The 15,633-nt window shown below is 42.7% G+C and overlaps 1 protein-coding gene across 1 annotated transcript; it reads left to right on the forward strand.

The window, feature by feature from the left end:
- Positions 1-1,493: 1,493 nt before the first annotated feature.
- Positions 1,494-12,386, forward strand: LOC106564531 (uncharacterized). Its single transcript, XM_082958761.1, has 2 exons — positions 1,494-1,767; positions 8,755-12,386. Exon 2 carries the CDS (start codon positions 9,025-9,027, stop codon positions 10,672-10,674), a length of 1,650 nt encoding a protein of 549 aa, XP_082814887.1. The 5' UTR covers positions 1,494-1,767; positions 8,755-9,024; the 3' UTR covers positions 10,675-12,386.
- Positions 12,387-15,633: the final 3,247 nt, after the last annotated feature.

Raw genomic sequence — 15,633 nt, forward strand, 5'->3', positions numbered from 1 at the left:
ATATAACCCTCAAAAGGGGGGAAGCATGTACATAAAAACAGATTAATGATATGGTTATAAGCATCATTTTGAGGATTATACATGTTTAAGATGTAACACATCACCTAATAGGTCAAAGTTAGCGATTTATTGACTAATGTCATTATTTTATCTAGAGTGGTTTATTTGAACACTCATGCCCATTGTGATTGATGAGTTTAGTTTGAATGTATATTGACGCGAGCTGAATTGGGATAAACACTTTGTTTTTCTTATACAATATATCTCTCTCAGCCCTGAGTGCTTTTGCTATGAAAAATGACTTGGGCTGCTGTCACGCCCTGACCATAGAGAGCCCTTGGTTCTCTGTGGTGTAATAGGTCAGGGCGTGACTAGGGGGTGATCTAGTATGTCTATTTCTATGTTGGTGCTAATATGGTGCCCAATTAGAGGCAGCTGTTTATCGTTGCCTCTGATTGGGGATCATATTTAGGTAGCTATTTCCCCACCTGTGTTTTGTGGGAGATTGATTGTTAGTGTGTTTGGGCACTACGTCCTCACGGTCTTTGTAAGTTTTGTTAGTTTGTTTTGTTAGTTTCACTTAAATAAATATGTGGAATTATACTCACGCTGCGCCTTGGTCCGATCATTTTCAAGAATGTGACAGCTGCATCCCAATGCACCCTGTTCCCTATGTAGTGCACCTTTTTTGACCAGAGCCCTATGGGGTAAAAAGGGTGCCATTTGGAACACAACCTTGAATTAAATAGCAGGTTGTAACTGATGTAATTTTAGTTGTGTGATGAGGCTGATGACCTCATCCTTGCGTTAATTCTCTCTATGCCCCCATTCTGGCTCTTTTATGCACACACCTATAATAACACACACACAATGCAATGATCCACTTCAATCACATATGGTATGTTATATCTTGTATCTTGCACACAAACACACACACACACACACCTTGTGAGGACTTTTTGGGGATGAACAATTGATTTCCATTAAAAATCCTATTTTCCCTAACCGCTAACCCTGAAAGTAATCCCAAACCCTAAATGTAAACCTGAATCCTAATTCTAACTGTTAAGCCTAAAATACAATTTTTGCAAGTAAAGCAAAATGGCCTCACTTCTCTGAATTTTTGTTGGTTTACTATTCTTGTGAGGACTTTGGTACTTACAAGTATAATAAAATGTGTACACACGCACAGGTAGGCTAAACACGCTTTAGGCTATTTGTCTTCACCTCGCCCTTTGGGCAACCTAACCAAATCTTTGACCGAAATCTAATTCTGTCTGGCGCTAGTCACTTCAGATATCACTGGTCCGGTGGCCCGATCCTGCCAAATTGTGTTGCATCAGGTCGAAGCAATAGGGATCAGTACCGTGGGGCAAACAGGGAGCGCGCGCGCCAACAAAAAAGACGTGACGAGGCAGCCTATGAGTTGTTACGCAACCACTGACCCACTAACACACATTCTAGAGGGGAGAGGGAGAGAAACTGGAGCAAGCGCCCAACATAACAGTCAGGACTCAATGCAAAAGGGGGAGACACTGCTTCTAGTAAGCTACAACCAGACAGACTGACCTCAGAGCAAGTAAGAGGAGCTAGAGCTGCTCCCGAACGCTTTTTTAAAATTCTCTCAGACAACTGAAACATCTAGCTATTTGACCATTTCTGTTGAAAGAAATAGAGGATACGAGCCAACTTCAACTGCGGAAGGCGATTGCTTTGTGTCCGGCATTGTGCATTTTTTGCTGGAGACACGTCACTTGTTCGTAAAAGGTGCGTTGGAGTCCTATTGATGTGCTTAATTCTGTGCGTAAATGTTCGATTGGTTTGAATGCTGGATAACGAATTATTTCGAATTTGATATTTGTTTAAAAGTGCAACACTTGCGGATTCAGATTCTCATTATGCTTTTAGGTATGGGTATTGTTCACATGCGGGCGACTCGCCCCTACCGGTAGACAGCCACTGTATGTGTGACTTTGAGTTATGTGTAGTCATTGTGGTTTATTTTAAACCAGTTCCCTTTCCCAATTATTCATTCATACTGTATATTCCTCAAGCTTAGCAAATTCTCTGTTTTAATCAAGGCATTGTATTGTAAAGTCTGGATGCTGTTGTAAAAAGAAGCCGATTCACATTGCTCAATGCGCTCAATGTCAGGTCGGGCGTTTTTCCCTCATGGTATTTGTTCAATGGATGGGTAGTAAATCCACTGTGCAATAGATAGGAATATCAAACCGTTTTTGGGGTTGGCCTCTTGCTGTGAAGAGCATTGTCTGGAGTTATTGTAGTTTAAAACATGTTTTTTCTTTCTTTACTTAAAAATATTTGTTTCATATTTATTTAAATATTTGGTTTATTGACATGTTGCTAAATCTAAATAGCAGGTGTGTGACCTATATTTTATATATGAAGTTGTCATTAATAGCGTTGATACGTCTAATAATATACAGGTAGGTTAATTATAGGCAAAGTATACTGAAAACGAATAGAACATTTTTTTTGTTATTTCAGTGCAATAAATGGTCTACTGGTGCAGGCAAGTTATTGATTTCGTTCCTATCGGTGACCTCCTTTTGTCGTGTTGTAAGTCAGACCCTCAGACATTCCATGTGCCTGGCGAGGATGTTCGGCCGCCTTTCTCTGGAACTTGGAACAAGAGTGATTACTAGCTATAAGTTGCATTTGCCTCCATGCTATGCCATTAGTCATTTTATGTGATAAATATTTGGTCAAAATTAGATGTCATGGAATTTTGGCATAAAGGATAGTTATAATCATGTTATTACACATCTATAAGCAGTCCATAGAGTTTTTTTTAGTTGGGGGGGGGGGGGGGCTGAGGGGTGGTATGGCATATGACATAATAGCTATGCACTAGTAAGCTACGCAGTAGAATGAGAGGAGGAGAATGAATAGAATCATGGTCTTTCATAAGGGCTGGGGGAAAGTTTGCAGAATTAATTCATAGACAAAGATCTGCAAGCATGTGCCTTGATATTTAATAATTAGGAATATCACATGTATTTTTAATTTAAAAAAAAATGTAATCTAGAGGTATTTGTATTTGATTGACCTGTTGCAAAGTAAAAGCAGGTGTTGCCAATCAAGACTTGTGCCCTGAGGTTTTCACCGGCCATATGTTTAATGTTTATCACTAGCCTGTACATGATTTCCCATAGCCTAAGCAGATTGCTTTACAGTCATCTCCCAGTCAGTACAACTATATTTTCTATTTATATATTTCTTGCGAAATCTGTACTAAAACAAAACACTCAAATCCTATTTAGATGTAATTACACCAATTATATCAGGTGGTTTAATTCTGGTATTTTCCGGCAGTCTGTATAAAGTTGCTTGTTCCCATAGGATCTTAATGAGACTAGCTCTATTGCGTAATTAAAATAATAACCAAAAACAGGGCTTGTGTGTGTTGAGTTGTCCAACTCCAGGACATGATGCAATAGAGGGAAACCCCTCAGTCGGCAGAGCTGCAGTCACTGAGCTTTTTAGGCTGCTGCCAGTTGGTCTGTTTACAGAACAGCCTTTCTTTCCCAATTTGAATATTGGTCAAACCAGTCTAACTCAGACTGGGGGAAAGCAGGATGTGTGGAAAGACCTAGAGCTACATTTTGGTCTACAACTCGGTTCACTGTAACATCAAACATAATCAGGAGGGCTTTTCTTTGACTTTGCCACACAGCCTCATTGACAGAATTCTTATTAAGTGTGTACCTGCCTGGTACAAGCTGGCCATATCTAAAAACACTAGAAGGCAAACGTTCTGAGGGTTCGTAGTACTTAGTTGACGCCACTCTTAGATTTAGCCTCTGTGGAATCTGAAGTAGCTGAACACTTTGGCTGCCCGATAGTGAAGTCACTTTTAGGGTACTTTAATCTAGGCTATAACCTTGAAGGATGCTTGGACTTACACCTAGCAAACAACACCCTCATTTTATTGCAAGTGAATGGAGAGCAGAAGTCCATGTTACAGTATTACAGATCTTTATGGGTAGGAAGTTGTAGAGGGATTAGAGATGTTTGGCACAGGTTTGGTGCCATCTATATTGGTCAATTGGACCGTATTGGCCTGTTCAAATGATGATAAGTACATCCTAAATGGACATTGATAAGGAACATTGAACATAAATAAAGTGCATTTCCCTAGTTGCAGATGGAAAAGAAGGGGGGCAGCCTAGTCCCCAAGACCATGTGACAGAGAGGACGATATGCTTAAATAGAACTCAGAGTTGACCTAGAAGGTCTCCCTAGATTCTAGGTGCCTTTTCTTAGAAGACAAAGCCAGAACCCAAAATGGAGGCGCCCTGACCGGCCTCTCCACCACATGTCCATTTATGTGGGTGGCTCATCATGTCTTGGAGATGGAGGGGAAAAGAGATGCTTTGCATTACTCAGTCTTGCCTTCGGGGGTCAAAGGTGGTGGTGAAATGCCTGAGAACGGCTTTGGCAGTGCTAACATTTCCCATCCGTCTTTAACATCTCCCCCCAGCTAAACTCGCTGGTGGTGAAATACTAGCTGTGAGTGAGTCATTCCTACAGCTTGATAATTGTGTGGGAAGCAAGGGAGATTCTGGCTTTTGAAAATCTTCAATGCTTTTTTCTTTGTATTATCCCTTTGGAATGATAATTTGGCTTTAGCATCCAGTATTTACTGCAATATTACAGAGAGAATTCAACCTCTAAAATGTACTCACCCTGACCTCCAGTGTGTAACCTGTAGGTGTGGCTAGTATTTCAGCATTAAGCAAGCTCTGCTTTGTAAACTTGTCACAATGACATTCAGAACACGAGCACATCAGCCCGGTCGCTCACAGCTCTATGAAATATGTTCTGTCGGATTTTGACATGGAACATGGGTGTGTGCCTTCTGACGTCAATATATATATATATATATATATATTTCACAAATGCATGCTGTTTATCGTCTGCATAGAGATAGAGTAGCATAGAGACCCCTCCCGGTGTCAAATAGAGTATCCAGGAATTAATGTTGCGTATCAATCACCAGGGGTTTTATAATCCGATTTTGCGCTGCTGACGTAGGCTATTCAAGTTTTAAAAAATTGTTTTTTTTTACATCGTACCGCAGTGTCTGTAAAATTCCTTTAATGTCGTGTCCACCAATTGAATTCATCTAAGCCTTTCTCGCCAGCCTTCCTCCCCAATACCCCTTCTCTATCGCTCTATTTTTAGAGCGCACTGTAATCCCTCCCCCTCTCCATTTTCCTCCCTCTCCAGCTCTATTTACCTATTTTATGGCACGCAGTCAAAGGCAGAGAGCAAGCTCTGTTCAAATCAAATCACGTTTTTTTGTCACATGCGCCGGATAGAACTTTACCATGAAATGCTTACTTATGAGCCCTTTCCCAACGATGCAGAGTAATAAAAAAAAAACACAAGGAATAAAATACACAAGAATGAAGCTATATACAGGGAGTACCAGTAGTATATCAATGAGGCAGATGAAAATGCGCAGCGCTCCGTTTTTAGGTCAGTGGGACACGGAATGGCGCTCTCTCCCTTCTTTTGATCGACGAGTGGAAACATTGTGACCTTCCTGACATTCTAGTTTTCAGTTTTCCCTCGCAACTTTGTTTTTAAAACATACTACACCCTCTAGTATTGTGTCTGGGTGAAAACCGAGACAGAGGAAGAGATGGCTCATCTGGTGGCTGTGGTGATTCTTTAGGGGAAAGAAAGAGCAGAGCAAAATAGGAGGGAATTCCTAGCTGTCTGTCTCTCACTGTGAAAAAAAGACAGAGAAAAGTGTCCTGGAAGGTGTAACCACTAAAACTATTATGCAAATGAGGAAATGAGGAAGGGAGCTGCCACTGTGAGAAAGATATACTGTAAACTAGTATTATTATGTAATAAAATGGTCATACTCTAGATTGTTATGATGAGGTTGAAGCTAGGTCAAGTTGTTATGATGAGGTTGAGACTAGATCTATATTGTTATGAGGTTGAGACTAGGTCAGGTTGTTATGACAAGGTTGAGACTAGGGTCTAGGTTGTTATGATGTGGTTGATACCAGGTCAGGTTGTTATGATGAGGTTGATACTAGGTCAGGTTGTTATGATGTGGTTGATACCAGGTCAGGTTGTTATGATGAGGCTGATACCAGGTCAGGTTGTTATGATGAGGCTGATACCAGGTCAGGTTGTTATGATGTGGTTGAGACTAGATCTATATTGTTATGAGGTTTATACCAGGTCAGGTTGTTATGATGAGGTTGATACCAGGTCAGGTTGTTATGATGAGGCTGATACCAGGTCAGGTTGTTATGATGTGGTTGATACCAGGTCAGGTTGTTATGATGAGGCTGATACCAGGTCAGGTTGTTATGATGAGGTTGATACCAGGTCAGGTTGTTATGATGAGGTTGATACCAGGTCAGGTTGTTATGATGTGGCTGATACCAGGTCAGGTTGTTATGATGAGGTTGATACCAGGTCAGGTTGTTATGATGAGGTTGATACCAGGTCAGGTTGTTATGATGAGGCTGATACCAGGTCAGGTTGTTATGATGTGGTTGATACCAGGTCAGGTTGTTATGATGAGGTTGATACTAGGTCAGGTTGTTATGATGAGGTTTATACTAGGTCAGGTTGTTATGATGAGGCTGATACCAGGTCAGGTTGTTATGATGAGGCTGATACCAGGTCAGGTTGTTATGATGAGGTTGATACCAGGTCAGGTTGTTATGATGAGGCTGATACCAGGTCAGGTTGTTATGATGTGGTTGATACCAGGTCAGGTTGTTATGATGAGGTTGATACTAGGTCAGGTTGTTATGATGAGGTTTATACTAGGTCAGGTTGTGTAACCCAGACAAGCTCTAGAGCCAAATGAAGTGGCTAGAAAGTACTCTACTTGTACTGAGTTCAGTTAGTGTGTCAGTGACAGATGGAGTAGAGACAGCTTTAGATTAGATCCCAAAAATAAAACCAGACCTTATTTAGTCTTACTTGAGCTATTGTTAGATATAGTGGTGGTAGCCTGATAGTGGTAGCAAAGACCAGAAATGAACAGATTAAATACCTAACATTAGAAACAATATTGAATCTATAGAAAAAAGAGATAAGAAAACAATAACTGACCAAAAGCTTCTGTTACTGATCTACGGGTTTTCCTGTTTGACTCAAATTTGAATCAATAAGACAGCAACCAATCAGAACAGGCCATCATGATTACCTCAGCGTTCTGTTTGATCTGTTATCAGAATCACAAACGGCAACGGACTCTGTCAATGTTTTGACTGATGCAGTCTTGTTGGCTCAGGGAGTTGCTTCAGAAAAAAAGAATGAACTAGTAATTGTAACACAGTAATGACCTAGATAGATTATTACGTTGAATCCTCACAGATCTGTTTTTCTGGTGGAGAAATAGAAAATCTAGATAGGACACACAGTGCCCTGTTAAGTGATGCATAATGAATGTCTCTGAATCATCAGCGCAACAGATCTAGAATTAGCGCATTTACGTTATGTAACATCTATATGAGTCAACTGAACTGCGTATGCAGCAACACCACCGACCGATGTTGGTGACTTGTGAGAAAAGGGGATGTTGAGCAATGTTTCCCGTCGGTAGAGGCACAGAATGCACTCGATACATACTTGAATAACAAGTGATATGTCAGCTTCGGGACATCAGCCCACTGTTATGACACATAGACAGACTAAGTTAGTGATTTGCAGAGGTGTATTTCTTTGAGTTGACCTCTTTGATAGATTATTGCAGACAATTGTGCCATAAGAGACCAATGTGACCTTATAGCTACATTTACAAATATCCCACCTGGCAACTGATAAAGGTTATAGAGGGACATTATTAGAGGTCGATACATAGACGGTTTGCCCTCCTTCCCTTTCTCCCTCCCTGATTGCCCATCGCTCAGTAACTGCAGCCCTGGCACTAGGTCAGACTGGCCCTCTTATGTGATTGTTGGATGCAGCGCTGTTACACAACACTGTACAGAGAGAGCTTTAGACACTGCAGCTCAGAACCTCCCTTACCCACACCACCTGCCTATTTTTTTATTTTATTTAACTAGGCAAGTCAGTTAAGAACAAATTCTTACTTGCAATGACAGCCTTCCGGGGAACTGCCTTGTTCAGGGGCAGAACGGAAGATTTTTACTGGCCCAATGCTCTAACCACTAGGCTACCTGCCGCCTAGCACCCTCTGAGCAGAGTTGACCTATATTCCTGTGAGTGGAGTGGAAAGGGTACCGGTCGTGCCGCTGCCCTACTCACCCTCCCTCTCTGTATACACCCAGGCTGGCCCACCCGCCTTCTCCTCCACAGAACTCCAATAAGGGTTACGTCTAGCAAAGTAAAGTCCTTTTGAGTATGAGGGATTGTGAAAGGTGATAAAAGGAATGTTCAGATTCAAATCCAAGATGAAACATTTCTTACATAATGTTATGATTATGTCATAGTAGCTCGTATACTTTCTGGGCACAAGCAAATGGTGACATGCCAGTGTATGAGTGATGGCAGATCCATTGCAGTTTGGATCAAGTGTCAAATTTGCAGTTATGAAGTCATGTGAACTCAAGAATACCCTGAACTAATCACATCATGAGTTTCTAGGCCTGTATGTTCTGTCTCGATCATCACCATTGTACAGTAACATTGAAAAACATTGAGTGCCTAATGTATGTCACAGTGGGAAGGCATAGTATTTATGGTAACTAATGAATGTTCTCTCTCTTATTCTTTCTCTTTCTATAGTGCGTTTCCTCGTGAGCGATCCCAGCCTACAAGAAAAAGTCTTCCAGTAGACCAACTGACCTACTTCACTTCTGCATCCTAGAGACTTCAACGATTATAGAAGAACCTACTGTGAAACTCAAATTTCACAAAACTTTGTCACATAATTTAACCAATGAGGTTCAGCCTTAGAGAAGCACAAATACCTCACCCCGAGTTTTTCGCAGATCCTGCGACTTAAAGAGAAAGTTAATACAAATAAGTCCTCTCCCTTACCCCCATTTGGCCTTAATGCCAGATCACCAATCTGGTCAAAAGGACTCAACAATGGAAAGCCTGAATCTTCACTTTGCATCTCCCAACAACAACAACGACCTGGACATAGACACATACTCTAACTACAGCGAGAGCCTCCCGCCACTGTCTCCCAGACCCGGTGACGATGACGTCCCGCGCCGCCAGACCAAAGGTGGCTCAAAGAACAGCATGTCCAGCCGTCGCAAGCGGGAGTTCATCTCCGACGAAAAGAAGGACGCTTCCTACTGGGAGAAGCGGCGCAAGAACAACGAGGCGGCCAAGCGTTCCAGAGAGAAGAGGAGGATGAACGACATGGTGCTGGAGAACCGTGTGATGGCGCTGAATGATGAGAACAGCCGCCTGAAGACGGAACTCCTGCAGCTGAAGCTTCGCTTCGGCCTCATCAGCACTGCTTCCTACATGGAGAAGAGCCAGCAGCTCTCCAACAGCGGAAATGGACAGTCCAGTGCTGGTAACCCCTACTTCTCCAGTAGCGGGTACTCCAGTGCCTGTGGTAACACTCTGCTGAACTCCGACTCGTCCGAAGCAGAACAGTCCACAAGAGGGGAACGCCACACCCCACTCCCAAAATACTCCCCAAGAGGATCCCTCTCCGACGGGTGCATGTCTGACGACTCCTCCAGCCCTGAGCCCATGGGCTATGAGATCAAGATGGAGTCCAACGACACTGACATGGATGCTGGTCTCCCCACTGGGATCTCCTTCAACGGTGGCCACCAACACAGGTCCCAAGAGGCCGACTGTGCCATGGACTTCCACCACAACCATCAGAACGACTACCGCCAGGAGTCTGCCAGCCCAGCACCCCAGCAGGTAGCGGCCCCAGCCCAGAGGAGTGTGATCCAGATGTACCGCTCCCCCAGCTCCTCCTATATGGAGAGCCAGAACCAGAGGCATGCAGAGGACATGGAACAACAACAGTCCCAGGTCCAACAAAGCAGACAGTCCGAGAACACAGAAACCATTACAGAGGAGGTCCAAAGGTACCGAGCCCGCAAGGAGCAGCAAAGACATCAGGAGACACAGAGAAGCCAGTACAGCTCTTATCAGACCCAAGATGACGGCCACAAGGAAGGATTCGCCCCAGAGCTCCTCCACCACAGTAGAGAAGAATGCAACAAGTCAAGCCACTCCTCCAACCAGCACCACATCAACAACACCTATCTCAGTACCCTGGATGAGGAGGAGCCCCCAGTGCTCACTTACGAGGGCGGCCCCAGGGCCGGAGAGGACTACTACACAGAGTCCCACTCTGGGAAAGACACTTCGTCCAGTGATGGTGATCAAAGGAGCTCAGACAAAGAAGGTGGTTCCACTAGCGATGACGAGTCACCGTCATCTTCCGAGGTCGGAAGCTACAACCAGAGGGCGACATCACAGATGTCGGTGCCACAGAGTCAGAGGGGAGACGATCAGGCCACCTACCTGCCCCACAAGCTCCGCCTGAAATACAGAGCGCTGTCCAATCAGGGGGAGGCGCCAAACAGAAGCCCCGCCTCCTCCACATCCCCCTCCCCCTCTCATCCCCAGCATCCCTACCTGGCCCTGCCTAGCAACCACCAACATGGCGGCCATAGCAATGGGGAAAACAAAGAGGCAGAGAACGAGTCAGAGTTCTGCTAGCAGAGGGAAGCAAGAGAAAGAGGTGTGGAAGGAATACTAAAAAGGAATCCAACGCAGGGAGGAAGAATAAGAGGTGTGAATAAGGGAGCACCAAAGACTCTTTGAGATACTGCGACCAACAACCAACCTCAGTTTTGCTTCATCATCAGGTGTCTCGCTCCTTTTCACCTACCACTATGCCAACAGACACTCCTCTTCGATGATGATGATAATAACAAGGACAGTCAAAGTGATGTTCACAATCACCACAGACAGATTCAAAAGACTTGGTTCACTGTGTCACCATGTTTTTATATGGACCCTTCCCTCACGCCATGCATTTATCCAATCCATGAACAATGATAATAATAGATCACTTATTGATTCAGCAAATGTGATGGAGTGAAAATAATGAGGGGAATGGAATAAATGGAACTCACATTTTGTTTCCTTCGGGAAAAGACAAACATCACATCACAATGGAAGGTTAGAATAAACGTTAAAATGTAAGGCTGTTTTCAGGCTCTGATTTGAACTCTCAAATGGCCAATTGCTTTGTGGGTGGTAAGGCATTCTGGGAACATTCCCATGACCAAAGAAACACGTCCAACCCCCCTGACAATGAGTTCCATTCTTCCTCCCCACCAACAAAACAGCTGTACCAGTTTCCGTTACTCCCTAAACACCTATCCCTGCTTTATGCAGAATAGGACACCCAATCATTTTTCAAGCACTTGGATTGTACATAACTGTGATATATAAAATGTACATATATTTAAATATATTTTACAAAGAAAAAAATGAAAAACAACAAAAAATAACAAGGAGAAATGGAAGTGGAAAAAGAAAAGTTATCAGTCTGTCCTTGTGAGAAAGTGTTTGTACAGTCCGTTCTCAATGTCAATGAAATGCCTGAAGTTGTTTTCTTAAATGTCTGTATGAACCACCGCTTTAAGAAACTCTTTCTTTTAGATTCCATGTCACTAGCAAATGCCTGGAGCAACCTACCGTCAATTGACCTTTTACTGACCTCTTACACATACATACAGAAAGCCCCTGTTAAGGCCAGTTATGAACATATCACAAGACTACACACAACACCTTTTGAACGGTGAAACCATGAATACAAAAGCACATTGCAATCCAGAGCTCAACAAATTCTCAATTCATTAGACTTACTGATCATAGGAATCAAGTAGTAATTGCACTTGAGAAGCAATGGGGAAACTACTCTCTTCTCACTCAAAGGTGCCTCTACTTTTCATAGGTCAAAAGAACCAATCCCCAATCTTGGCCTTTACATTGAGTTGCTTTATCAGCTGTGGATCATACAGGCTGTACTGGTTAAACGTCTCACATCCACGTGCCTGCCTACTGGCCGTTCTGTATAAATGTAAAGTTCTCGATCTCTCTTGGATACTGTTATTATTATTATTTTATTATTATTTTCTATTTTATTCAGTTCTTTTGGGGGGTTATTGTGTGTTTTTCCGTCCCCTTGTATCTTCCTAATTGTGATACTGTAATGTATGTATTTTACCCATGTCCCTATCCCTTGACATTTGTACTCTGTGATATTGTTCAACGTTTGTGGTTTGCCGGATGGTTAAGGAAATTGATTGTCCAGAAATGGGTAATGCAATGGTTATAATGACAACAACTCATTCTGATTGTTGAAAGATTGAAAACATTGAAAAATAAAAGGATGTTGAAAAAGACATTATAAATTAAAAGTATTGTTTCATGTGATTTTTATACTTTTGTTGCGCTCTTTCTGGTCTAATGTTGAAACATCATTCACACAAACACATGATAAAATGGTCATAAATGGAACACCACTGAAGTTGAGGGGGAAAAAATATATTTCAATCAAGTTGGCAGATGACTTATGCAGTTTAAAAGTAGACATATTATATGACATATAAAACATATACATGTAGAAAACACCCCAAAATATGATTTATTACAGGACACATCTAGGCACAGAACACACTGATCATTTCGACTCTGTCCTGTACTCCTATAAACACAGCTACAAATCTGCAACATAAATATCTTCAGTATTTGAGTGTTCCTCCCCTCTTCTCCTCTGTCCATTCCTCCCTTCGTCCAGTTCTGTACCGAACAAAACTTTTAAAACGAGGCCGTCAAAATCTACACAGATACAAACACAAATAGCTTCAGTATTCTAGTGTTCCCCATCTCCTCTCCTTCTTTCCTCTCCTTTCTCCCTCCCATCTTTCCTGGCAAAGAGGATTAATAGTAATGTGAGGAGCATCAGTGTGACACACAAGCACACTGTGTCCCAACGGCCAGAAATACACAAACACACACACACAAGCACACTGTGTCCCAACGGCCATGCTAGTTAGGGCACCGGAATCTAACATCCATGACGTAACCGTGGTGACCTACTTACTCATGTCATAAACTCTAAACTCCACCAACGGACACACACACAAGCCGCCGGGCAGCAGAGTCCTGAGTACAACACATAAACACACACTAAGCTACTACACACTCTCACACTCTAGTCAGTAATCACATAATGGGTGAGAGGCTTTTGCTCCTCAACATTTTGCAGAAAACTTTTGGGTTCAGTTTATATAATAGTGTTGCTACAGTGCATCATCTGTCTCTTGATAAACAAATATGCCTAACACAGTTATAATATAGTACACTATAGGCCCAGGCTTCCTGTTATGGAAATATCCACATAAACTAATTTGGCAATAGTATAAAGCTCATCTCTAAATAGATGAACCTTTTACTGCAGTAAATCAGGGTCACACCTAGTGTTTATTTTCTTGAAACAAAAGTATACACCTCACACACATGGTTATGGGCTTAAAAACAGAAGACACCTGTACCATGTCAGATATACAGTTGAAATGTATTACATTTAGAGTTTGCATCCCAATATTACTCATCACAGAAGACTGAAATAAAACAAAACCGTTTGACATAGAAACACCGGATTTTCGGTTGCTTTTAAAAAATAATGTTTATGAATTATGAAAAATATGAATAACATTCCACCCATGAGGCCACTAGGTCATTTGACTGCAGGAAAGGGCTACTACATGTAATTCACACATCTTACAAAGTGACATAATATATATTTTACAGTAGGTTTAGGCTGTTATGGAAATATCCACATAATCCATCTCATGAGAGAATAAACTAATTTGTCACCGTTTATATATCACTGCATCAGCTACAATATAAAGGTGTGTCTCTTTGTAAAGAAATACATCTACAGAATGAGGGTGTCCACAGAGCCCTATAATCATGAGTTATTAATGTAAACTCATTGGTCTCAGGTCAGGTTATGCTGTACAAGGTGTGTCTCTTTGTAAAGAAATACATCTACAGAATGAGGGTGTCCACAGAGCCCTATAATCATGAGTTATTAATGTAAACTCATTGGTCTCAGGTCAGGTTATGTAACACCATAGATGCTATGCTGTACAAGGTATGTCTCTTGATAAAAACTAATATGTCTAGTAAAGTGCTACATATCTACACCTACTTATACACATACACCCTATATACTGTACAGTATATACACACCACACACACACACACATACATATATATATATATATATACACACACATATATATATATACACATATATATATATATACATACACATACATATATATATACACATATATATATATATACATACACATACATATATATATATATATATATATATATATATATACTGCTCAAAAAAATAAAGGGAACACTTAAACAACACAATGTAACTCCAAGTCAATCACACTTCTGTGAAATCAAACTGTCCACTTAGGAAGCAACACTGATTGACAATAAATGTAACATGCTGTTGTGCAAATGGAATAGACAACAGGTGGAAATTATAGGCAATAAGCAAGACACCCCCAATAAAGGAGTGGTTCTGCAGGTGGAGACCACAGACCACTTCTCAGTTCCTATGCTTCCTGGCTGATGTTTTGGTCACTTTTGAATGCTGGCGGTGCTTTCACTCTAGTGGTAGCATGAGACGGAGTCTACAACCCACACAAGTGGCTCAGGTAGTGCAGCTCATCCAGGATGGCACATCAATGCGAGCTGTGGCAAGAAGGTTTGCTGTGTCTGTCAGCGTAGTGTCCAGAGCATGGAGGTGCTACCAGGAGACAGGCCAGTACATCAGGAGACGTGGAGGAGGCCGTAGGAGGGCAACAACCCAGCAGCAGGACCGCTACCTCCGCCTTTCTGCAAGGAGGAGCACTGCCAGAGCCCTGCAAAATGACCTCCAGCAGGCCACAAATGTGCATGTGTCTGCTCAAATGGTCAGAAACAGACTCCATGAGGGTGGTATGAGGGCCCGACGTCCACAGGTGGGGGTTGTGCTTACAGCCCAACATCGTGCAGGACGTTTGGCATTTGCCAGAGAACACCAAGATTGGCAAATTCGCCACTGGCGCCCTGTGCTCTTCACAGATGAAAGCAGGTTCACACTGAGCACGTGACAGACGTGACAGAGTCTGGAGACGCTGTGGAGAACGTTCTGCTGCCTGCAACATCCTCCAGCATGACCGGTTTGGCGGTGGGTCAGTCATGGTGTGGGGTGGCATTTCTTTGGGGGGCCGCACAGCCCTCCATGTGCTCGCCAGAGGTAGCCTGACAGCCATTAGGTACCGAGATGACATCCTCAGACCCTTTGTGAGACCATATGCTGGTGCGGTTGGCCCTGGGTTCCTCCTAATGCAAGACAATGCTAGACCTCATGTGGCTGGAGTGTGTCAGCAGTTCCTGCAAGAGGAAGGCATTGATGCTATGGACTGGCCCGCCCGTTCCCCAGACCTGAATCTAATTGAGCACATCTGGGACATCATGTCTCGCTCCATCCACCAACGCCACGTTGCACCACAGACTGTCCAGGAGTTGGCGGATGCTTTAGTCCAGGTCTGGGAGGAGATCCCTCAGGAGACCATCCGCCACCTCATC

Source organism: Salmo salar, chromosome 12 (assembly GCF_965601325.2).
Source record: "Salmo salar chromosome 12, fSalSal1, whole genome shotgun sequence".
Taxonomy (NCBI): domain Eukaryota; kingdom Metazoa; phylum Chordata; class Actinopteri; order Salmoniformes; family Salmonidae; genus Salmo; species Salmo salar.